The 23,138-nt window shown below is 34.9% G+C and overlaps 5 protein-coding genes, 1 long non-coding RNA gene and 1 other non-coding gene across 11 annotated transcripts; 4 read left to right on the top strand and 3 right to left on the bottom strand.

The window, feature by feature from the left end:
• Positions 1 to 829: 829 nt before the first annotated feature.
• Positions 830 to 2,103, top strand: LOC17900867 (clathrin interactor 1). Its single transcript, XM_006306033.2, has 3 exons — positions 830 to 986; positions 1,140 to 1,265; positions 1,552 to 2,103. The coding sequence occupies exons 1-3, from the start codon at positions 868 to 870 to the stop codon at positions 2,006 to 2,008; spliced, it is 702 nt and encodes a 233-aa protein (XP_006306095.1). The 5' UTR covers positions 830 to 867; the 3' UTR covers positions 2,009 to 2,103.
• A 198-nt stretch (positions 2,104 to 2,301) lies between these two features.
• On the top strand, positions 2,302 to 5,426 carry LOC17900499 (sialyltransferase-like protein 1). The gene is made up of 11 exons (XM_006307353.2): positions 2,302 to 2,531; positions 2,636 to 2,718; positions 3,086 to 3,172; positions 3,269 to 3,346; positions 3,426 to 3,517; positions 3,601 to 3,802; positions 3,921 to 4,011; positions 4,129 to 4,187; positions 4,385 to 4,533; positions 4,726 to 4,807; positions 4,895 to 5,426. The coding sequence occupies exons 1-11, from the start codon at positions 2,426 to 2,428 to the stop codon at positions 5,282 to 5,284; spliced, it is 1,419 nt and encodes a 472-aa protein (XP_006307415.1). The 5' UTR covers positions 2,302 to 2,425; the 3' UTR covers positions 5,285 to 5,426.
• A 7,477-nt stretch (positions 5,427 to 12,903) lies between these two features.
• LOC17899007 (phosphoenolpyruvate carboxylase kinase 1) lies at positions 12,904 to 14,505 on the bottom strand. Its single transcript, XM_006305423.2, has 2 exons — positions 13,586 to 14,505; positions 12,904 to 13,443 (listed from the first exon to the last, which is right to left on the bottom strand). Exons 1-2 carry the CDS (start codon positions 14,391 to 14,393, stop codon positions 13,394 to 13,396), a joined length of 858 nt encoding a protein of 285 aa, XP_006305485.1. The 5' UTR covers positions 14,394 to 14,505; the 3' UTR covers positions 12,904 to 13,393.
• A 986-nt stretch (positions 14,506 to 15,491) lies between these two features.
• On the bottom strand, positions 15,492 to 15,564 carry TRNAR-CCG. The gene has a single exon. It is a non-coding gene; the product is annotated as a tRNA-Arg (tRNA).
• Positions 15,565 to 15,577: 13 nt separating this feature from the next.
• On the top strand, positions 15,578 to 18,469 carry LOC17899034. Its single transcript, XM_006303992.2, has 10 exons — positions 15,578 to 15,801; positions 16,126 to 16,225; positions 16,321 to 16,425; positions 16,517 to 16,594; positions 16,680 to 16,735; positions 16,812 to 16,869; positions 17,104 to 17,229; positions 17,327 to 17,422; positions 17,668 to 17,739; positions 18,130 to 18,469. The coding sequence occupies exons 1-10, from the start codon at positions 15,656 to 15,658 to the stop codon at positions 18,190 to 18,192; spliced, it is 900 nt and encodes a 299-aa protein (XP_006304054.1). The 5' UTR covers positions 15,578 to 15,655; the 3' UTR covers positions 18,193 to 18,469.
• LOC111832516 lies at positions 18,427 to 19,365 on the bottom strand. 2 transcript variants are annotated; one of them, XR_002835365.1, is made up of 2 exons: positions 19,070 to 19,365; positions 18,427 to 18,988 (listed from the first exon to the last, which is right to left on the bottom strand). It is a non-coding gene; the product is annotated as an uncharacterized LOC111832516 (long non-coding RNA). The 2 variants fall into 2 exon arrangements; XR_002835366.1 differs by having other exon boundaries at positions 18,427 to 18,985.
• LOC17899126 (probable low-specificity L-threonine aldolase 1) lies at positions 18,737 to 23,035 on the top strand. Of its 4 annotated transcripts, none has more exons than XM_006305118.2 (10): positions 18,737 to 18,936; positions 20,580 to 20,659; positions 20,911 to 21,377; positions 21,449 to 21,560; positions 21,643 to 21,693; positions 21,788 to 21,992; positions 22,083 to 22,141; positions 22,359 to 22,459; positions 22,690 to 22,756; positions 22,860 to 23,035. In XM_006305118.2, exons 3-10 carry the CDS (start codon positions 20,935 to 20,937, stop codon positions 22,896 to 22,898), a joined length of 1,077 nt encoding a protein of 358 aa, XP_006305180.1. In that variant the 5' UTR covers positions 18,737 to 18,936; positions 20,580 to 20,659; positions 20,911 to 20,934; the 3' UTR covers positions 22,899 to 23,035. The 4 variants fall into 4 exon arrangements, with proteins under 4 accessions (XP_006305180.1, XP_023644994.1, XP_023644993.1 ...); XM_023789226.1 differs by lacking the exon at positions 18,737 to 18,936 and adding an exon at positions 20,333 to 20,351; XM_023789225.1 differs by lacking the exon at positions 18,737 to 18,936 and adding an exon at positions 20,356 to 20,374.
• The last annotated feature ends 103 nt before the right edge of the window (positions 23,036 to 23,138 follow it).

Genomic DNA, 23,138 nt, shown 5'->3' with positions numbered 1-23,138 from the left:
TAATTCGTCTTTATCTGTCTATGTGTGTGTGTGGGCTTTTTGGCTGACCCACACCATAATCCTCATTGATTGATTCAATCTAATCAAAAACCCAAAATTATATTCCATACCATAATGAACCGATACTATACTATTCCATACCATACCATAACAAAATTATATTCCATACCATAATCATCATTAGATATGGTTCGTTCGTTATACGTATGGTTTATATCATCTGTTACGTGGCTCAGTACGTGTTTACCCTAATGTTTTAACCAAGTTTTTATTTTACTTATACAATAATCTTTCTACACTTTACTTGTATCTAATCTCTCTTAACACTTTGATTGCATCTAAATATGCTTTAACCTTTATTGCATATCACACTTCATTTCTTACAATTGTACAAGTAAAATTATATTCCCTTTATTTTAAAATATACTTAATTAGATATTTTACTTGTTCAATATTTATATATCGAGGTTCATAAAACCAAAAGAGAAGTACAGTAACTTATTTACATATGATGTCCATGTTAATGTTTACCCCAATGTTTTTAACGAAGTTGTTACTGCATTTAATTAATCTCTTAACACTTTGATTGCATTTAATTAATCTCTTAACACTTTGATTGCATGTATAGATGTATAACTATTTCGTTCTTCCTCACATCCCTTAATTGTTTATCATTTATACCATTGACGTTCAAAGAGTGGTTGGTTATTTTGTTCTAGGTATAGTGGAGTTGTTGTTTCTCTTACGTATTGCATTTCTGATAAGGTACTTCTCTATATATTTGAAGGCAGGACTCAGGAGAATGATCTATACATACATATATATTGGTTATGTTCTGTTCATTGACCGAGCATCAAGAAATTAAAGATGTCAAAGCTTGTGCAAAATCCGGTGTTCCATGAACTTAAGAAGCAAGCTTCTTTCTTCATCAAGGAAAAGATCAAGACTGCTCGTCTGGCCGTAACAGATGTTACTGAAGAGGAATTGTGAGTAATATTTACTAAATTTATAGAAATCGTTCCTACTAAGCTTAAATCTAATAGTATAAGGTAACTTTTTAAGTAGTTATAAATTATGGTATTTTAGAAGATAACTCTTGAATACTAACGGGTTTTTGCGTTAAACCGTCCAAATTGAAGATTGACAGAAGAAGTTACGGGGAGTACTGCTCAATCGCTAATAGACGCACGTTCCATGGCGGTCATAACAAGAGCTTCTTTTGAGGTTGACCAGTTCCAAAGGATCGTTAGGATTCTACGTCAAAGGTTATATATTTTGCCTCACTTTCATATAAGCTGCAGAACAACTTATAATTTATACTATCATCTATCTAACCACCAGTAACAATTTCATCTTTTCTCGTAAATCCATCAATACAAACCTACACCATAAATTACAAAAGATCACCATTTAAACCATTAGAACCCGATAAAAATATATAGTTATGAAGTTCATCATGTTATTAAAATAAAACATTTAGTGTCGACAAAAGAGGAAGAGTAACTATTTTAGAGTCTATAAATAACTTTTGTACGCATTTTTATATTTTAGAATGGTAACGTTTGATAGAAGGGAATGGCGCGGCATCTACAACACGTTGTCAATGTTGAACCACTTGTTGATCAATGGCCCGCTAAGTATATTCAATGAGTTTCAACACGAGAGAGTAATTATTGAAGATGCCATTATAAATACCGAGTGGATCGATGAGAGAGGGTTCGACTGTGGTGTAAAAGTTCGAAACATAGCCGACAAGGTACTAAGATTGCTTGAAGATGACATGTTTCTCAAGGACGAGAGAGAAAGAACCCGTAAGCAAAGCGTTGGTCGGATCACAGGATTTGGGAGCTCGAGTTTCGTAATACATTCTGAAACGAACAGAGGAAGAGGCAGCTCGTTCTTGAGTGTCGACCACCAATCTTGTGAAAATGATTGTATCGCGGATGATCATCCTTTCGTCGAGAATGAACACAATACTGCTCAACTCTTGCTCTCTTCTTCGATTTGAGATGGATCCTCCCTTGTTTGTTGTTTGTATACTTAAGTTTGATCATATGTGTAGAGACAAGTTTTGCTTTTTTAATATGACTATTTCCGAGTAAATGGCTAAATCTACAAGTGACAAGTTGTTGTTTCTATCTAAACTAAGACAAAAGGGTTACAAAAATTTAGGCGTAAAAAGTTTGTAAATGCACCACGAAAAATATAATTTAAGGTCACGTGAGATTCATTTTTTGGGTCCGAAAAGTCACGTGAGAGTTTTTATTTGCGTAGTTGGTCCTTGGATTATATAGATCTTGCAACGGCGTCGTGACTAGAAGTATCTCCGGCGGCATCAGTTTCCTCTTCGATCGATCGATCGATCACTCATCACTCACTCATTCACTCGCCTGCTTCGTTGGATTCGCTCTTTCATGGTTGAAGAATGAGATCTCACCAAGCTGGCCGGAAACTGCCATTTCTTCAAGTTCTTTGCGGCGTCGCAGTTTTCTCCGTTTTCCTTTTCTCCATCCAATCTTCCTTCTTCGCAGGTCTTCCATCGCGAAAACCTTTCCATCTCTTTCCTTTTCCCATAACACTTCCTCTCGTCTTGAATTGTTCGAGTAACTAACGATTTTGGCTGTTCATCTCGCAGCTAGTAATACTCGTAAATTAGATCTTCAACAGGAAGATATCCAGATCTTGTCAGGTTTTCAGTCCAGTGTTCAACAGTGCGTGGTTTGTCTCCATTCCCAGATTTCTTTGATTATACAAATTCTTTATGGATTCTTCATTTTGGATTTGGATGTGTCTTCTTGTGCACTAGTTTTGATCCTGGATATTTCTATTGTTGTGATGTAATTGAATACATTTTCTTAGTCTATGTACAATGGGATCAAAGTATGAGATTTCTCTACCAATTTTACTGTTCTAGTAAGGTTAACCTTATGCCACCTTCTAGTGTGGAAGTTAACAAATATACTGATCTGGAAGCTCGTCTGCTAAGTTTTGTGTTGGAAGAGCCCATGTCATGGGATTTTGATGATATATTGTAGTTTGGAAGCTGTATTGGGAGTCAGAATAATGTTATAGGCTGTATATGCAGGCGAACAGAGGGCTTGGACTCTCTGCCCATATTATTGATCACTGCAATTTGATCCTCAAGTTCCCTGAAGGCACTAACAGCACTTGGGTATGTTTACATTTGTATGGTTTCTTTTTGAGATTTTCATTTGTTATAAAGTGATCAAGTTCTTTTCACCTTTACATTATTGTTTTTCAATGACAGTACAATGCACAATTTAAAGTTTTTGAAGCATTGGAGTTCAAGTATAATGTTTGTGAGGCAGTTCTCTTATGGGAGCAGGTTTGTGCTTCTTTCTTTCTCTGATTAGATTTTCTTGTTTGAGAACTTCCTAGGATTCTAATGCCTCTGAGTAATGCAGTACCGCAATATGACTACAGTTTTGACAAGAGAATACCTCGATGTACGCCCTGATGGATGGTTGGACTATGCAGCTATGAGAATTGCACAGCTGTATGATCCTAAACGTCTTGTCTAATGGTTTGCTTGTGCCATTTGATCTTTCTATTTGAGCTCTTTGGTCTTTTGGTTTTCAGGGGAGCTGATAAGTGTTATAATCGTACATTGTGTGAGGAGAATCTTAATGTGATCCTTCCTGCGAAGCCTCCTTTCCACCCACGGCAGTTTCATAAATGTGCTGTTGTTGGAAATTCTGGAGATCTGTTAAAAACAGAGTTCGGAGCAGAGATTGACAGTCATGATGCTGTATTTAGAGACAATGAAGCTCCCGTTAATGAGGTAGTTATATGTCTTAACACTCTGATTTGTAATTTCTTTGACTTTACCGATTGCCGTTTAGACATGATTTGTGATTTCGTTGCTGGGATTGCTTATATCCATGTTAACTTTGTTGCAGAAGTACGCCAAGTACGTAGGACTGAAAAGGGATTTCCGACTAGTTGTTCGTGGTGCAGCTCGTAACATGGTTAAGATTCTCAATGGGTCTGGTTAGTACTCATATTAGACTGAAAAGTTAATCTGCATCCTATGATTTGTTTTCTTCAAGCACTCATTATAGCTTTGCCCGTCTGATGTAACCCTTCTGTTACTGTCATTTACTGCAGACAATGAGGTGCTTATAATAAAAAGTGTGACCCACCGAGACTTCAACGAAATGATAAAGGTATGATTACTGTTTCCTTTGTTTTTTTCTCCATCACTAATTTTTTTTTTTTCCTAAACTTCCACTGTAGTCGTTTGTAACAGACTAACAGTGCCTCTTCAATAACATAATTGAAGAGACTGAACGTGGAATTCTTGCAGTCGCTTTTACATGGGTTACAGAGTGTTCTCATACGACTTTGAATTATTTTGTAACAGGGTATACCAAACCCTGTTTATCTTTTCCAAGGAATCGTCCTACGCAGAGGTGCCAAAGGAACAGGAATGAAATCTATTGAACTAGCATTGTCCATGTGTGATATCGTTGACATATATGGTTTCACCGTTGATCCTGGATACACAGAGTGGCAAGTATCCTAAATAAATTTTATCCATATTGCTAATACTTGCATTCCAAAGCTGTTTAGGAGATTGGAACTTTGAATCTGATAATAATTTTGCTTAGTAATCTGGAAATGCCATGTTTGATACTTTGAATCTGATAAATATGCTTCTAGAGAGTCATGTTTCCTCATTTTATATATGTATGATCAATATAGGACGCGATACTTTTCCACACCAAGGAAAGGGCACAACCCACTTCAAGGAAGGGCATACTATCAACTTCTAGAGTGTCTTGGTGTACAGATAATCACTTAAATACTTATTTCTATTTGCTCGACATCTTAAACCCTTTTGCGATCTGGCTGATGAGTTCATGCTTGGCAGGTAATCCGGATCCATTCTCCTATGAGATCCCAGAGAAAGGAGGACTGGTCAAGTGTACCAAGTCGTGAAATGATAAGCCGGGCTCATGCAGCTGCCTTACGCGTACAAAGGAGCCAACAGCCAGCTAGTTTGAAGAGGGATGGGTTAGGACAATTCGGTAACTGTAAAGTGTGGGGGAACGCAGACCCGAGAAAAGGACCTGTCTCGGGATCTCCGGACATGAGTGAGATCAGGAAGAAGTCAAATTACAAGAAATGGGAAGTGATGCCAATAAGGAGCTTGAGAAAGGAAGCGAGGGAGCACTACATCCAAATGAAAGGGGTGTCACAGTACAAGATGGATGGAAATAAACTGGACGATCTGGTTTGCGTAAGGCATCCACTAAAATGAGAGGCGTAAATGTTGTTCATCATCTTGTAAAGGTTCAAATTCAATAGCAACTTGAGCTGACAAAGTAAAGGTTCTACATTTCACTGAAATTTTGTTTGGAGCAATCTGTTTAATCAATTAGTTCACTGCGAAACTATTCCTAGTCTCTCATCTCTGTTGCAATTTACAATGTACAGTACGTCCTGAGCCTGAGGCAATCAGGTTATAGTATAACTTCATTTACTTCCAAAAGTCGATATTGGGATAAACAGAGTTCAGAGAGAGAGAGAGAGAGAGAGAGAGAGCATTTATTGATGTTCTTTTTGCGGGTAGAAGGATTCTTGAGAATGTAGGGGTGCGACAAAGAAACAAGACTTGTCCGTAATAAGGATCCTAAGGTCGAATAATTGGGCCCTTACGGTTTTGTTCTAGCGGGTATACCTAGAAAATAAGGAGATAACTGGAAATAGTTGGTGGAATAAGAAGATAACAAAATCCCCTATCCCTACTATAGTAAAAGAGAAGTACAAATGCTTTTTGGGTCGGGTTTTAAAAAAAAAATTTAACCCGGAATTTTTCAGTTGGATCTTACTAAAAATTTAAGGATATTAAATACCAGTTTCCATATATATTATTTCGAAATCTACCAAATTAAACCATCAATATCGGTTTGGGAAAGTACATTAATCTTAATTTGTTTAAGGAAAAATACATTAATGTATGATTTTGTATATTGGTTTAACAAATTAATCTAAAAATCAGAAATATAAATTAAATATAAAATAATCATTATCAAATTATCCATAATATTTCAAAACAAAATCTTCCTTAAATATACTATATTGATATTTGGATGTATAGTTTTCTCCTATATTAACTATGATCTTCACACCAGTTACGGGATATTTCATTTTCAACCATCTTTAATATATATTTTTTTTTCTCTATGACCATCTTTAATATTTATTTGGCAATAGTTTCGAATTTCTGGCTTGATTATAAAACTAATCTTTTTTCAATTTAACCCTAAGAAAATATGATCTATATAAATAAGTTTTTGCTACCAGAAAATTGTAACATCAACACAGATTTTACATTTAAACACGATAAGAAATAAGAAATCATTGGCTCTTTATTTGTTTATTCTAGAGATTTGCAACTTTACAAAACTGCATGAAAGGTCCAAGTTAAAATCATGTATTTATGATTATGCGGTGTACCGCGGGTCAATCCCTAAATTTTAAAAATGATTCACTGTATAATATTTTTGTTTTCATTGTATAATATTTATACATGTATATATGTCACATATTGTTCTAAAATTAACAATCCAACTAAAATCATACAATTTAAATAATTTTGAACATATTCGAAACCAACACATACAATCTAAAAATGATAAAATTTAATTACTGATCAAAATAAAGTAAAGCAAACACAAATAAAATTATCTCGCAACGTACAAAGGACTAAAAATCCGGTAATTTTCCTCCGCGTTGTAGCGCGGGTCCGGACCTAGTTCTACGTTAATTACAAAGTCTTTTCGTACGTATAGTATAATCTGGTTACAATAGCCACGAAACTGCAAAAGAATTGATGGAATATGAACTTTAGAAACTTCTTTTGATGAAGTCAAATTGTCTTCCAACGCGGACAAATCAACTGGCATAAACTGGAAAATTAGTTCGTGGAGTACAAATTTTTCATATTTTGTAAGTTAAATTACATGCTACTTTCGTACGTGTATTTTTGGGAATAATAGGCAGCTAATATAGCCACGAAACTACAAAAAGAATAGTTGATGAAGAAAAAGAAGTCAAGAAACCATCTTATATATTCTGTGAAGCCGAGTTTTTTCTTCCAACACGGACATAAACATGCACGGCAAAGTATCAAATGTAGTATTATTCCAGTTCACTAACCTCTCTTTTCAATTATATTTCCAACAATAATTTAAAAAATATTGTTGGCTAAGTAAGTATTTTTGCTTAGACAGTGTACAATACACCAGAATACCGAACCTTGCTCAACTTTTTAAACGAAGTGCCATCATTCCTAAAATTAATCATTGTCGCTACTTTGGTAGTCAAATAAAACTGTCAAAAGTCCCACATCCAAAAGTATAGTATATATATATATATATATATATATATATATATATTGTAGTTCATAACCGTTAATTTTAACAATAGTACAATACTAATCGGATCGGTCGTGACGGTCTTAAATATTAGTCGACCCAAGTAGTATACACCGCTTGTAATAGTAAAACCAAATATCCGGTGTTTAAAGAAGAGCCAAATATTTCTTAATTATTTAAAAACGATTATCAACCACAATTAAAAATCATAATAAAAATCCTATTAATTGTAGTCGGACTATAAGATGACTATTCAACCACATGAGTTAGTTTATGATCGTTTGTTTTTTTTTTTTTTTGTAAGGGGGAAATTGGATATTAGTAGTACGTGATTGTTTATTCACCCACGTGATTGGTTTTTTTTTCTGTTATTGACTTCCGAGGCTCCCGTACGAACCGTGTTCCGGCTCTCCAAAATATATCGAAAAAAAAAAGAAAAGGAGAAAGACAATAATAAAATACGGCATCGCAACTATCCAAAGACAAAAAGAAAAGATAGCTTATCAACGACCACGTAGTTGATTCTTCGATCGGGTCGACCACATGACGTGATCTGTCAAACCGCTGATCACCACCAGTCGTCGTTAACTGGGGTCCTACTCCTAACTTTGCATTTGCCTTTGACGCGTCTCCAAGGGACGATTCCCCCACACAACGACACCAATTTATTTTCTGTGGGGACTTTGTTTTATTAATTAATTGCAATATATATATATATATATATATATATTATTAATTTGTTTACTCCGATTTACGTACGAACGTCGCAGTTGGGGAAATAGAGAGAAAAAATGTCGGTATCTTATAAGCCTTTGACAGCTTTCATCAATATATATATCATCGGAGAGATAGAGTTAGGTTCTGTTTCAATTATAAGTTTATAGCTTTTTTCTTTTTGTCTCTTCCTCTTCCATTGTTTTTTTTTTAAGAATGGAACAATTATACAAAGTAACTGTTGTTCAATATGTTATATAGTTCTTATTTTTTATTATTAAAACACTGGATCTAATACCCTATTATTAAACTGTATTGTAAAACAGTCAAAGTAGTCGTATCTACATAAGCATAATATTATCTTTTTTTTTTTTTATATAAGTATAATATTATCACTTGTTGCTTTGCACAAATTATGGAGTATATTATATAGATTTTTATTATTATTGTTGTTGTTGTTGATGTTGTCACAATTATGAGTCTATAATAATAGCCATAACAAGACCTCAAGAGTCATCACGATTAGATATTTTATCCATTAAGCTAAACCGGACGTACCCACATGGGTAGGGCCATAATGTTGTGTTGTCTTCCTCCCCTGCCTCCTTCGTTCGTTTCTCCCCAATTTTTTGTTTTATTTATTTCCATTGAGCTTTTTTTATTTGATTTTTTTCTTATATATATTGTTTACTTGATATATTATAATGGGAATTCAAAAATAGAGGGAGACAAAATATAAAGAGTGGAGCTCTCTAGATAAAACGATTCCACTTTTTCTTATCAAAAAATTGATTCCACGTCTGCATTAAAAAATGAATTTGTACATAAATTAGTGGATTCATTGCTAGCCTCCACGATATATAGCTTAACACCACTATAAAAAAATTGTTTTGTGTTGATGATGAATAATAATACACTAATATACTATGCCACGCAGTTACGTGACATTGTATATATTCATACTGTCACAATCGATATGTATAATTAAGCTTCTTTTTTTTTTTAATGAAGATCTAATATGTTTTGGCTATACTTATTATAATCGGAGTTAGTAATAATTCTAGAGTGTTAAATTATGGGCATGGTAATGCATGCATGTCACAGGGCATGTGAGGTGGTGGTATCACGCAATACGCAAATTCATTAAAGAGATTTATTCCTTTGATTAGGACTGCAAAACTATGTTTTATAATTTAATTTAATCTTATTTGTATAGTATCCTTTCATGCGTTCAAAGGAGAATTTCATGCGTTCACATTTTATTTCAATAATAAGTATATGTTTTGAATTGTGTTAATGAAATGGTAGTATAGTAACCTCCTCCACTGACTCAAGAAAGATTCATCATGCGTAACGTTAGACCAAGGGCATTAGCGTATGAGAAAATTATATGGGTTGCCATGAACAGTGACTAAAGTTGTGTGGAGTGCCACATTTTAGTTGAACTTCTCCCTGTTGCCACATGGCCTTATGAAAAAGACTGTTTTGCCCTTCTCCAGCTATTAGTGCACAATTTCCCACTTTCATCTTTTTCTCTCTCTTGTGAAAAGAACAAAGGTTTGTCTGATGGATAACCAGTTGACAGTTTCCAATTTTTTTGTTAGACAAATTATTCAGCCACCATCTACCACAGAATCGATCCCTTTCCCTAGCCTAAGAGTAAACATTTGATAGACAAGATCCATCCATCATGATGTCCATTAATGGTTATATCTTTTATACTAACTTGTCCTTTATGTATGTTTGTCCTTAGTATCAGATTCTCTACTAAACTCATCCTTGGACTCAAAGCCATGTCAAAAAAATGTCCATCGAACTCCGTCAAATTAATGAAAATGTCCATCGTCCACAACACTTCCCATCACACTTCCCAAATCCTAATCGATAAGTTTTCTTCTAGAATATTTTTTTGATGGACCAGATTCAATAGACTAAAATATGTATTATTTTCGATGGACTAGATTCAATAGACTATATAATGTCCACTAGATCTAGCGAAAATGATGGACAACACATGTCCGGTCCATTTTTGCATATTCGAATTCTCGATTGTCCATTTGTGTAATTTTACTAATAGATTAGCGGCGAAGATCAAATATGTATTATTCTCGGTGGACTAGATCGATTATCTTGTCCATTATCTTGTCCATATCAACTGAAAATGATAGACAACACATATTCACTGGTTATGCTTATCCTCAAGAGTTATCCTATCTAATAGACAATATATAAATGGACCAGATAAAGTGAAAAATGTCCACTGGTTATGCTTTGTGTCTCTGCCGCAAAATTGTCCACCATTGATGCTTTTCCTATTTCATTTCATGAAATTGTCTACGTTATTTTGTCCTCCATTAATCCATCTTAGATCTAGATTTTAGCTTTTGTTTTAATTTATAATAAGCCATTAATTTAAACTAAAATACGCTAGATATTTGCCTTCTCCTTTGACATTTAATGCTCTTTTTATGTCAGAAAAAGCTGTGCCAAAACAACTCAATTAGGCGGGGGTAGTTTCGTCCATTTGCTCCATGCTTTTTCACTAGATGTGGCACTCTGCAGAAGACTTATACCAAAATGGCAGTTCCAATTTTTTTGTTAGTCAAACTGGCACAATAGATAATAATCCCTTAGCGTATCCCCCCTTCGTCCTTCTGTTTTTTTTTAAAAAAATTAAATCAAAAAGAAGAAAAAAAGGTGGGTCGACAACAAAAACGGGACGGTCCCGTTTTCTTTTCTTCAAAAATCGCGGGCCCCACTGACACGTGGCGGCCCGCGATTGGTTACATTCTTTTTTTTTTTTGTTTAATTCAAAAAATTTGGAAAAGAAAAAAAAAAAATTAAAAAAAAGTATGGGGGGACGACCAAACCGATGTGCATGCCCTTAGAAACTGAAGGAGAGTCCCCTACAAGAAAGGTATCAAAATAAGCTCAAGGGGTTTGATCCACGGCATATACCAAGTTTCTCTAACGTGGGAATATCTCATAGAGACTGGCATTTTCGTCTGATCATTTAACCCAGTGAAAGAATATGCTTAAAGATATGCTCTTATATAATTTCAAAAAATAATAATAATATTCATGTTTACCTTGTGTGTTTTGCTTTCTCTTTTTTTTTTTTATAAGATTCTAATATGTAAAAAAAGAAAAAAAAAGATTCCAATATGTAGTTGGGGCAGACAAAGAATAAATATATACTGAGATTATATGCTGGAAAAATTGGGTTTTCTTTGCAAAATGTGAAAAAGTGATGTTGATATAGGAATATAGAAAAGTGGGGAATTCTGGGAAATAGAAGAGAAACGTACCTAACTAGATTACCGTACATCGTTTCTTTTTTGCTCTTCTTTCTTACTCACACCGTACATCTCTTTTGTACGCATCAAAAGTCATGAGAGTGATAATAAAAGTCATGCACTCTTACGAAAAGTATGCGCACTTAACTGTTTTTTTCAGATGGGTGGAGCGTTATATCAAAGACACCATAGATTTAGGGATCTGCATGTTAACTAATTATTTATTTTTAAAAATGTTAATTACTGGATTAACATATAGTATCAAAAAATCTTCAATGATTCTATTAGATAAAGAATAAAAATGAACGGTGACCAAAAAAAAAAAAAGAATAAAAATGAACATTAATTAAAAACATTATTACACTGAATTATTAAAACATATTGAAAACCCCTAATAGGTAAACTGACGCATCATGATTTTTGCTAATTAATTTTATTTTGTCACATTTTAAAAAAAAAGTATCTATAAAAAATCCGTATTCAAATCAAGTTGATAAAATTTGAGACAACTTGTCACATGGCAATAAGCCAATAACAATGAAATATAAAACAAAAATCATTTAGGCCTCGATTGGTAACCATGATTTAGGAAAAAAATAAGAAGGAATGTGACATTGCTCTTCATTCCTCAATTTTTTTACCATTTACAAGGAATCATTTTTCCACATCATTCCTCTACATTCCTCACAAAATGAGGAACAATAGAACAAAAATGTTCCTCCCCAAAATTGATGAGGAACAAATGGAACAAAAAAAAACAAATATTAAAATTCGTTTTTTATTTTAAAATAAATAAAAAATTATTTATTAATAATATTTTAATCTCATAATATAATATTTTCATATTTTTATCATGTATTGACATTAAAAAATATTTTTGATATGAATTTCATGTTAAAAAATCTTACTATACATTATTTAAAATTTGTATGGATAGTAAAACATATTTAAGAGATGTTTACATCATAAATAACAAATAAAAAATTACTATAATCTATAATAGGTTAATATAAATTATTAATTTTTAACATTAAATATTTAATTCATTCAAAAATATATTTTAAAATTAGTGTCAAATTCATTATATATAAATTATATCTAGTATTATTATTAAAAGTTGATTTATTTAATCAAATATATTATAAAAGATAGTGTTATTGTTTGGTTACCATTTATTATTTTGTTCTTCTCTGCATATTTTCCTTTCATTCCTCAAAAGTTGTTTATTCCGTTCCGTATTATTCTTTTTGTTCTTTTTCCTTTTGTTCCTTTAATGGTTACCAGTAGAAGCCTTAAATTCATCTGAATATATTGTATTTTGATAATCATTTAAAGCGATATGGTTTCTCTCCGCATGTATCTCAACGACAATTTTCATCGCTTTCAAAATTAATGGCAAAATAATATGTGAAAAGATTAGATTAGGGATAATAAAGCATGATACATAGAAACTTATTTTTATTGATAAGAAAAAGTAGGAAAAAAAGAGAGAGTACAACTCTGCATTCTCACATCCTTTTACACACCCACATGGAAAAAAAAACCCGTAAAAGGCGGAAAAAGATCGTTATCCTCTACATTACCCGTCTACCCCTAATTTAAACAAAAAAAAGACTTTATCAAAAAGCCAACAAAAAAAAAAAGAGAAAAGAAAAAAAAAAACTCATTGCCAAACTCAAATAGAAGAAGCCGCCACACCAAAGCTTGGCGCATCAACCTCCTTCTTCTTATTCAGCTCCTTTTTTTTTTTTTTATAATGCGTTTTTCCAGAGTCTTCTTAGGTACGGTAGGTAGGTAGGTAGGCAGGCGGAATCTACAATGGCCCAAAGCCAACATTTACATAAGCCGATAGACAGAAGACACACACACACACAACGAAACTTCTCTCCCCATGCTTGTTGTTAGATAAGGAACAACCCGATGATGATGATAAGCTATCACACTTTTATTTATTCGAGAGATAGAGAGAGAGAGAATCTTTTAGATGAATCTCTCCTCTGCTTCTCCTGCCCTTTGAATCCATGGGTGCCCTGCATTTTCATATTAATCTAATTAGTTTACTCTTTTTTTTTTAACTGCTAATACGGATCTATGAGGTCAAACATCAAAATATGGGACACAAGAAATCAAAATAATTAAATGCAAACAGATCTCATGGATTTGGAATCTTACTCAGTGCTTGTTCCGCTGACAATCTTCTAGAACCATCTTTGCATATCAGCTTCCTTAAGAAATCTTTTGCCATCGACGATACTCCCCTGAATATCTTCGTCGGGAATCGGAGGTTACCCCTCAGCACCGCTTCGAATATCTCTTCCGCCGTCTCTCCGTAGAACGGCGGTGTCCCGGCGAGCATCGTGTACAGAACGACTCCGGCGCTCCACAGATCGACCTTCTCCCCGTACGAGTATCCCATCAGAACCTCCGGCGCCACGTAATACGGCGTTCCGACGACTCCTTCCGTCGTCTCCCCCTCGCCTAGCCAAATCCCCGAACCGAAGTCGCAGATCTTAACCGTATCGTTTCGTAGATCTACCAAAATGTTCTCCGGTTTGATGTCCCTGTGAACGACGCCGTATCGGTGACAATGCGCAAGCGCCTGGAGAATCTGTTTGGCGAACGACGCCGTCTGAGACTCAGAGAAGGTTCCAGAAGAGACCAGACGGTCGTAGATCGAAACGGAGGGATCAACGAGCTCCATGAAAATGGAGAGAGTCGAGTCAGTGTCGATGAGATCGTGGATTTGAACGATGTTTGGGTGGTAGGACAAGAGAGCCATGAGCTTAGGCTCGTTGTCGATGCAGGCACGGTCAAGGTCGTCGGAGAGAGAGGCCTTGTCGATGGTTTTACATGCGAAGAAATCACCGGTGGCCGGAGCGTAGACGCGAGTGACGGTGCCGAAGCGTCCACGGCCGATCTCCTCGCAGATCTGGTATTTGTTGGCGTTGGCGTTGTTTCCGACTGTTTGGCTGCAAGTCATAATATCACTCTCTGTTGAATTATTAATTTTGTTTGTTAGGTTGTTGTGTGAGTTAAGAAGAGCTCTTCGACTCGGCTCTACCTTTTTTATAGCCTAATTCTTCAGAATATTCCTTTTGATGCCTACATGTTTTTTTTTTTTTTTTTTTTTTTCGGTTTTCCTTTATATCTTCCGTTTTTTTTTTTTACAAAAAAAATTCTTATTTGTATTAATAATAGGATTTTAGATATTATTTGCGAATCCAAATCTGTTTTTTTATTTGGATTTTACCTCGAGAATATCTGTATGTATTTTTTAAAAATAACATATTTATGTCTGCAGTTTTAGTTTTGTAAGTTTATTTATATCCAATCTCAATCTAACTATTTTACTTTCTAAAATGCATGCTATTTGCAAATTATGTTGACTGATAAAAAAAAAAAATAGTATTTGCAAAATATACACAAACTTATTATATAAAAAAAACACACACACATTCTAAAAGGATATTGACTCAATCTTTACGAGACCTAAGCTTGTATCAGTTTTTCTATTATTGGACCAAATCAACTCTTCTCGCATTACAGTCTATATTCTGCTCATTATTCAAAGAAAATGAATCTTATGTATGTCAACATCCCCCGATATAATATTCATATACCAATGACCTTGAAAGTAAATTAACAACTATATGATATGATTCACACTATACTATAGTGCTAAGTAATACCATCATCATATAACATCATCACTATAAATAAACAATTTTATTATGCTACTGATGGAATACTGTGATTCATGTGTTTTCCTACCTGCCTTTGCTGTCTTGTTTCGGTATTGCGTCATCGCCCTCATTAGCAATTTAACTCATCGTAAAATCAAAACTGCATTTTCAGGCAACATCCATTGCAAAATAAGCCTCTCAAAAGTGGTGTAAATGCCTATATGCTACATCCGGCCCACGAAAACAAACTAAGGAAAATAAAAAGTAAAACCATGCGACCTTGGCCCGATAATCCTGTTGGGCTGAAATTAGGCCCTAAAAAGTTGTAAATAAAAAAAGTAGAGAATTGGCAGATGAGTAGATGACGATCTTTTAGCATAAGTCCGGGTCAAACTCGTTCACGATGGGACTCGAACCCACAATCTCCCGCTCCGGAGGCGAGCGCCTTATCCATTAGGCCACGCGAACCAACTGCTCTGTTTAGGCTTAGAGCCGCTATTTAATATTTTTAATTACACATTCACTTTTAATTTGCCTTTTTGCCCTACACAGCTCTGCCATGGCTCTCGCACTATCTACTTCGGTGTCCTCCTGCTCCATCATGGCTTTCTCAATATCCAACGCGCTTCGTTGCCCTCATCCTCAAATTGCTCAAAGGAACTCTCTTTATACTCTTCGCACTCCCAAGTCGCCTTCTTTTCTCAGGTACTTTCTCTTTCCCTTGATGCTGCTACCTCTTTTCTTGTTTTCTTCGGTGGCTTTATCATTGAAGAAAGAACATCGTTTGCTAGTTTCTTTTGTTTTACTTGGGATATTATCAACTTGCGATTTTTTGGAAAAAAACAAACCCTCATCTTGTCATTCATAAAGCACCTGTCAATTGAATTCGGCTTGAATTTTGAATGAGCTTCTTCTTACAGTTGGCTACAAAGTTTACAACTTTTAATTGCAATTACTAGGGTTGCATTGTTGTGCTCAATCCCGTTCAGACATGTAGTCATTGTAATGAAGATGTTTGAATTTTTTCAGGCTTCCCCAGGGGAGATTGTTGCAGAACAGGATTGTTATACGTGCTGCTTCATCTGCGGCTGGAAGTCCACAGTCTGATGCTGAATTTAACCCATATGAGGTCATTGATCTCTAGAGTCCTAGAAAGGACTTGTTTTTTTTTGGTCACCTTGTTTTATTCTGCAGTCCTCAAGACATGAGTGCATACCTTCTCAGGTTCTTGGTGTTAACCCTATTGAGGGATTTGACAAGATCAAGCAAACTTATGGAAGAAAACTTAAAGATGCTCAGAGGAGCGGTGATGAAGCCACTGTTGCTCTAGTAGGTTACCTCTCTCTTTCTCTGGAGTCCGGTTTAAGTATTGATTTCTCTTTGTTTCTTGTTAACACGTTTCTATTTAACTTTTTGATAGCTTGAGAAAGCATATGATAAGCTCATGTATGCCCAGTTAATGAATAGGAAAAAAGGTGTGACTTTCGGTTCGTTCAAGGTATGTATTCTTATGCCCTCCCTCTTGCCGTCTTGGACTCTATTTACTATCTTTCATAATCATTTGTGAATTTCTCGTAATTCAGGTTTCCAAGGATATTAAATATGCTGATAAGCAGCCTATCATACCATGGGGTCCTAGGTAAAGATTCTTTATGAGAGTACTCAAACTTCAAACATGTGTTATATTGCTAATCATGATTTGTTGATTGTTCCAGGTTTTCCAAGTCACCCAAAAATGATATGTTGATCAACCTAGCAATATCAGTTGTGTTTGTAAGTATTTAAGGAAATTCAGGTTTGAGGGTCATTTTGCTACTTAAAAATGTCAATTTTGTTACTCTATCTCAGTAGCCTTTATGAATTCAAGACTTCATGCTTTAGTTCAAATGACTGGTTTCTTTCAAAAAAAGTGGTCCGTTTCTCACACATGTATGCATATATGACATTAACGGATCTCACTACTAGATATGAATCTCTCTCACTTTCTCTGTTTCTTTCTTTTTGCAGAGTGCATGGATTGCGATAAAACGTAATGTTGAATACAAACCACTGCAGTTCATGTCTTTTGCATTTGTTTACAGAATTTTTGAGAAATTGAAATCCTTTGAAGCACCTTCGACTCCAATATATAACGTGAGTTTGAAAAAAATGTAACCCTTTTTTTCTAATGTCGGTACACCTGGTAACTCTTCTAGTCCTGGTGAGTATTGATGTTTGATACTAACTGCAGGAGGAAGGCGAAGAAAGTGGACGAGGATTGAGAATGGGAAAGAGGCTTCTACGTTCGCTTTCACTAGTTTTCGGCTCTATACTTGTGGCATCTTTGGTATGTATATCCATCAAGACTCCACTATTTAAAAGAATATGTTTTATGTTGTCCTATCTGGTAATGGTTGAATTTTACTAAAAGAAACAGCATATGTGATAGAAATACAATCCTTAGTGTCAAAGCATTATTTTTTCGGATCTTCCTGATTATTGGACCTAGTTATTAGATTATTTTAATTGTATTGTAGGAAAGATCTTTTAATTGTACTCGACGATTAACTCATAGTGAATCATGCTTTGCAGGCCTACACCGGATTCTTAAATGTCATCGAGTACATGGGCAACTCCATACCCATGGTTCTTTACAATAACCAGGTTGGTCTTCTTGCCTAGCCCCCTATCCCACACAAAATGATCATTTTGGTCAAAATTGATTTAGGATATTTTTGGTCAATTACTGGCTAAGCCTCAACAAACAGCACTAGTTGATGACTAATGCCGTTTATTTGAAATATAATGGACTTGTCACATCCATAGGCATCAGAGTATGTGTACTTCTACTTAGATGCACAAGTTTTAGTTATGGATTGTGAACACGTACGTTGGATATGTGTTGCCACAATTGCTGAACCAGGCAGGATTAAATAAAGAGAAGGGTCTAGTCTCGAATTAAAATAGTTCGAGTAGTGACAACTGTCAACCAGGCTTTTGGTGTTGTAACAAGAACTGAAACAACAGTGTGCTGACGTTGATATTGGGTTGCAGGAACTTATAGTGACGGCGTCATCAGCTTTCATGCTCTATGTTATATCGTCGTATTACAGATAATGCGAGAGAGTCCAGTTGAGAGTTAATCTACTTGAAGCGTTTGGAGAAGTTATGCTGGATAGCCTGCGACTGTGAGATGTTACCAGTTGAGATGAAATAGTTTTTAAGTTCAATGGAGAGATGGGGTTATCTTAATAATATTTTTGTGTGGAAAAATCAGGTAAATTTTAGCAAGAGAGAAAATTCCTTAGAATCTTAAGTCATCTCTGTGTACTTTGAATGCTGAGGATCGTATGTTGAAGTCTGCTTATTAATAAAACTTTTCTGTTTGAGCAAAGCTTTGTTTGAGAGCTCAAAAGTTTGTATCAAAATCTATAACTAGACTGCTTTAGTATACATCTATAAAGAGAGAAAAATCATCAGAATGAATGTCAGGTAAGGTGGCTAGACTGCTTTCGGTCGTCATCAAAGACTCCTCAAAAGTGTCATTAACTCTTCTTACCTTTACGTATGCAAATTGGTGTGGCTCCGATAGGAAAATATAGGGAAATAAATCGGATAGAGACAGAGACGCCACGATTCACGAATTGTGAGTAGCATTGACACGTTGGAGCTGACTCTGTCTCCATATCTCTTACTATCTATAAATAGAGAAAAGAGAGAGAGAGATGAAGGATACGTATCATAGTTACAGCTGCTCTCCACACTATATAAATAAAAAGATGGAGTAGACAGACACTTTGAAAAGTACATTTGAGTTCCGTCTTCGACTTCATCATCGCCTGTTTTTACATAACCAAAGTGGTACGTTCCCTAATATGCTCTCTCATGTACCATCTTCCTCTTCTTCTTCCTTCTTTTGATAAAATAAACAAACTTCAAAAACCCACCTTCTTAGAATTAATGTGGTAAACCAGATTTATAGATGCTGACGTACCTCTTAACTGGTGCTTCAGATGATTGTGAAAATGATGAATCAACAACTGTAACAACAACAACAAAAAAAATAAACACTTTTTTCTCTCGCTTTCTTTTCATACCAAAAAATTAAAAAGAATTATTAAGGGAAAAGCTATATTTGGTAGTATGGAACGTTTTTGTAAGAATTTTTTTCATTATTGTGTTGGCTAAATTTAAATTTTGGTAGTATATAAATATAATTGACCTATATATATATATGCATTTATAAATGATATGATGGTTAATTAGTGGGAGTTAAGAGGTCACAGTTAAGGGGTGTATTCAAAATAGTATTTTAAGAGATTTGAGTTTTATTGAGATTTTAATGATTTTAGGGAATTTCATATGATTTATGTAAAATTCTTTCAAATCCCACCTAAAACTATGAGATTTGGATTCTTGTATTTTTAACTAAAGAAGTTCCCTGAAATCCTTTGAAATCCCCTGAAATCCTTTGAAATCCTCTGAAATTATTTAAAATGAAATCCACCAACTGTTTTCAATAACAGTGGATTTTAAAATGATTAGTTCAATAACACTGGATTTCATGAGACTTTTTAAAATTCATGATTGAATAACACCGGATTTGTAAACTCTTTACAAATCACTTGAAATTCCACTTTGAATATACTTAAGTGTATGAAGAAGGTATGTTTTTACAATATCTCTCTCGAGTCTCATGTGTGTATTTGTCTTGATAGTGTTGATTTCTAGCTAACACTTGTACGTGCTAGCTACCTTCATACACTACTAATTTAACGGTGATGTTCAGTATAATTTGTTTAAAATTGGGAATTTATGAATACGAGTAGTAATACTTTTGGTTCGTCGATGAGCACGAGAGAATGAATAATAAGAAGACAGCAATCTCGTGAATTGCGTTTGCCATTGGACACGTATGTTTCCGATGTTCAGCTTCATCCTTTTCTCGTGAACATTACATTTTTTGCTTTATAAAACAAGGGTTATGGTTTCTTTGTCCTTATCAAACCAAACAAAAAAGGTTTTGTCGTTGTCAAATAATTTTTGGGGTTTCTTTATTTCCAAGGCTTCAATGACAACGGTTAGTAATTTCTATGGCGTTCATGATAGCCAACGTTGGTGGCCTAACTATGTCTCAAGGCTCAAACCAACCTCACGTTAATTATCCACGCGTCACGCACGTATTCCACCTTTCTTTGCATCTCAAACTTATACTATTATAAAGACTCTTTATAGTAAAGTAAGAATCTTTAGCAGCTGTTGTTGAGACGACAAAGGTTCTAGTTTCTTCAACATTCTTGTAATCTTTTTCTTATTCCACAACGAATTTTGAATCTCTCTCATACACACTATATAGAATCTAGAATCTACAATAGTAGAATCTTTCTCTGCCATTTTGAAGGAACATCCTAATCGATCTGAAGAAATTTTTATTAACTTTAGCTTTCATGTTTTTTTTTTGTTCTAACTATAATGATTCTTATAATGTGTTAATTTGATGTCAGGTCACAACAAGCTTATTTAAAGAAACTTTGAATTGGAATACGTAGTAAGAAACAAGAGCATCCTCCTTCAGTTTGTAGAGGTACGTACTCATTTGGATTAAACTTATTTTAGATAAACATGTGTTACTCATGAGCACCATTCTCATGTCTCAACAGACTCAACACCATATTTTATTCTTGTATTTTTTTTTTAATACTTTTTCTGATATTCTCCTCATTCTGTTTTGTCTAATATTAAAAAAACAGAGTAATTTGTGAGATAGACATAATTAATCTGTTTTCTTAAGATCTAATATGTATGTATGTATAACAATCAATTCTCATTTTATAGGTAAATTTTGGTTGTAAAAGAAATATGGTGATGAGAAGTGTAGATCTACGATCAGATACGGTGACTAGGCCGACCGATGCGATGCGAGAAGCAATGTGTAACGCTGAGGTGGATGATGACGTCCTAGGCTACGACCCAACGGCTAGACGTCTTGAAGATGAGATGGCCAAGATGATGGGGAAAGAGGCTGGTCTCTTCGTGCCATCAGGGACTATGGGGAATCTGATCAGCGTGATGGTTCACTGCGATGTGAGAGGCAGCGAGGTCATTCTTGGAGACAATTGTCACATCCATGTTTACGAGAACGGAGGCATTTCCACCATCGGAGGGGTGCATCCCAAGACCATCAAGAATGAACCAGACGGGACCATGGACTTGGCCGCCATTGAAGCTGCCATCAGAGATCCTAAAGGAAGCACCTTTTATCCATCCACGAGGTTGATTTGCTTGGAGAACACTCATGCCAAGTAAGTGCTCTCGCCATAGTAGCTTAGCTAGTATGAAAACAAGTATTAATTTAGTGTCTTCTCTTATACAGCTGTGGTGGGAGATGTTTGAGCGTGGAGTACATTGAGAGAGTTGGAGAGATTGCCAAGAGACATGGTGTGAAGCTCCATATCGACGGAGCCCGTCTTTTCAATGCCTCTATCGTAATTATCAATCATCTTTATTCTTTTCCATTTGTAAATCCATTACAAGTCTCAATAATGGATTTATTTCTTGTTGTTGTAGGCACTTGGAGTCCCAGTTCATAGGCTTGTGAAGGCTGCTGACTCTGTTTCGGTGCCATTTCCTTTCTTCTTTTTCTTTAATATGTGAAAAAGTTTAGCTGGAAGATGATCGAGAGAGACTCACCCACACACACACTCTGTTTCAGGTGTGTCTCTCTAAAGGCCTTGGAGCTCCGATAGGATCTGTAATTGTTGGTTCGCAAAGCTTCATAGAGAAGGCGAAAACTGTAAGGAAAGCATTAGGTGGAGGAATGAGACAAATAGGTGTTCTGTGCGCAGCCGCTTTGGTTGCAATTCAAGAGAACCTTCCAAAGCTACAACATGACCACAAGAAGACCAAGTTGTTAGCTGGTACCCCTACGCACCACTCATTTTAAAACCTAATAACCTATCAAGTGCCAAAAAGAACCTCATAACATATATATATATATATATTTGCAGAAGGGTTGAATCAAGTGAAAGGGATTAGAGTAAATGTTGCAGCCGTGGAGACCAATATGGTGCGTATTATTATCACAGTCATTATTATTCAAAGATTTTTAATTGAAATAGTGGCGTAGCCATCTCAAACTATAGACAAAGTTACGTAACTAGTAATCAGGAAAAAGTGCTATACTGTATATGTTTTTTTTTGAACTGTATATGTTTAACTGTATATGTACTGTACTGTATACGTAACTGTATATGTTTAATCTTAAGTATGGCCTCTAAATTCAGATATTCATGGATATGGAGGATGGTTCAAGACTTACAGCTGAGAAACTGCGCAAGACTCTAGAGGAGAATGGCATTCTTGTTATCCCTGAAAACTCATCCCGGTATGTTTTGGCATTAGTCTTTACATGCAAAACTCATTTCATAACGTAAACATTAAACTATGATACATATGTTGACTTAAAAAGAAAACTATATATTATATGTAGTTACTGTAAACGTGAGCATGTATTATAATCTAGAATAATTAAACATTCTTTTGTTTTATTTTATTAAAGTCTGTCTGTCTGTTTGACTCAAATAACTAATGATTACATGTGGATTGTGGTTTCAGGATCAGAATGGTTATACATCACCAGATAACAACAAGTGATGTGCATTACACATTGTCTTGCTTACAGGTAAGAATATTCATATTTCTCAACTATACTTTCTTACTTTATAATCTAAATTATATATTACAGTTAAACAATTTTATATGAAATTTGATGTTTTCTTTGACAGCAAGCACTGCAGACGATACAAGAACCAAGCCGAATATAATTTGGTGAGAAACCAAATTATGCTTTCTCCTTTTATCTTTTGGGTTTCGCCAACAAGTGTTGTCTACTTATTATTTATCATAAGTTCTTCTTTAATTATGACTATTAAGGATCTCAATAAAATTTGTTTACCCATCATGATTCATCATATTTGGGTTATCCAGAAATGTTACTTCTTCCGTTAAGTTTTGATTTCTGCAAGCAACTGACCACTTTCTCTCATCACTCAAGAGTCTCAAAC

The sequence above is a fragment of the Capsella rubella genome, unplaced genomic scaffold (assembly GCF_000375325.1).
Source record: "Capsella rubella cultivar Monte Gargano unplaced genomic scaffold, Caprub1_0 scaffold_1, whole genome shotgun sequence".
Taxonomy (NCBI): domain Eukaryota; kingdom Viridiplantae; phylum Streptophyta; class Magnoliopsida; order Brassicales; family Brassicaceae; genus Capsella; species Capsella rubella.
The sequence above is the reverse complement of the archived record's forward strand: the minus strand, read 5'-3'. Positions and strand labels throughout refer to the sequence as shown.

Excerpts from the sequence above, each read along its gene's own strand:
- LOC17900867 (XM_006306033.2), top strand. The coding sequence starts at position 868 with ATGTCAAAGCTTGTGCAAAATCCGGTGTTCCATGAACTTAAGAAGCAA. Across the intron at positions 987-1,139 it reads GATGTTACTGAAGAGGAATT|ATTGACAGAAGAAGTTACGG; the intron begins GTGAGTAATATT and ends TCCAAATTGAAG. Across the intron at positions 1,266-1,551 it reads GTTAGGATTCTACGTCAAAG|AATGGTAACGTTTGATAGAA; the intron begins GTTATATATTTT and ends TTTATATTTTAG.
- LOC17900499 (XM_006307353.2), top strand. The coding sequence starts at position 2,426 with ATGAGATCTCACCAAGCTGGCCGGAAACTGCCATTTCTTCAAGTTCTT. Across the intron at positions 2,532-2,635 it reads CCAATCTTCCTTCTTCGCAG|CTAGTAATACTCGTAAATTA; the intron begins GTCTTCCATCGC and ends TTCATCTCGCAG. Across the intron at positions 3,173-3,268 it reads AAGGCACTAACAGCACTTGG|TACAATGCACAATTTAAAGT; the intron begins GTATGTTTACAT and ends TTTCAATGACAG.
- LOC17899007 (XM_006305423.2), bottom strand. The coding sequence starts at position 14,393 with ATGACTTGCAGCCAAACAGTCGGAAACAACGCCAACGCCAACAAATAC. Across the intron at positions 13,444-13,585 it reads GTCAGCGGAACAAGCACTGA|GGCACCCATGGATTCAAAGG; the intron begins GTAAGATTCCAA and ends ATGAAAATGCAG.
- LOC17899034 (XM_006303992.2), top strand. The coding sequence starts at position 15,656 with ATGGCTCTCGCACTATCTACTTCGGTGTCCTCCTGCTCCATCATGGCT. Across the intron at positions 16,736-16,811 it reads ATCATACCATGGGGTCCTAG|GTTTTCCAAGTCACCCAAAA; the intron begins GTAAAGATTCTT and ends TGATTGTTCCAG. Across the intron at positions 17,740-18,129 it reads TGGTTCTTTACAATAACCAG|GAACTTATAGTGACGGCGTC; the intron begins GTTGGTCTTCTT and ends ATTGGGTTGCAG.
- LOC17899126 (XM_006305118.2), top strand. The coding sequence starts at position 20,935 with ATGGTGATGAGAAGTGTAGATCTACGATCAGATACGGTGACTAGGCCG. Across the intron at positions 21,694-21,787 it reads AGGCTGCTGACTCTGTTTCG|GTGTGTCTCTCTAAAGGCCT; the intron begins GTGCCATTTCCT and ends ACTCTGTTTCAG. Across the intron at positions 21,993-22,082 it reads GAAGACCAAGTTGTTAGCTG|AAGGGTTGAATCAAGTGAAA; the intron begins GTACCCCTACGC and ends ATATATTTGCAG.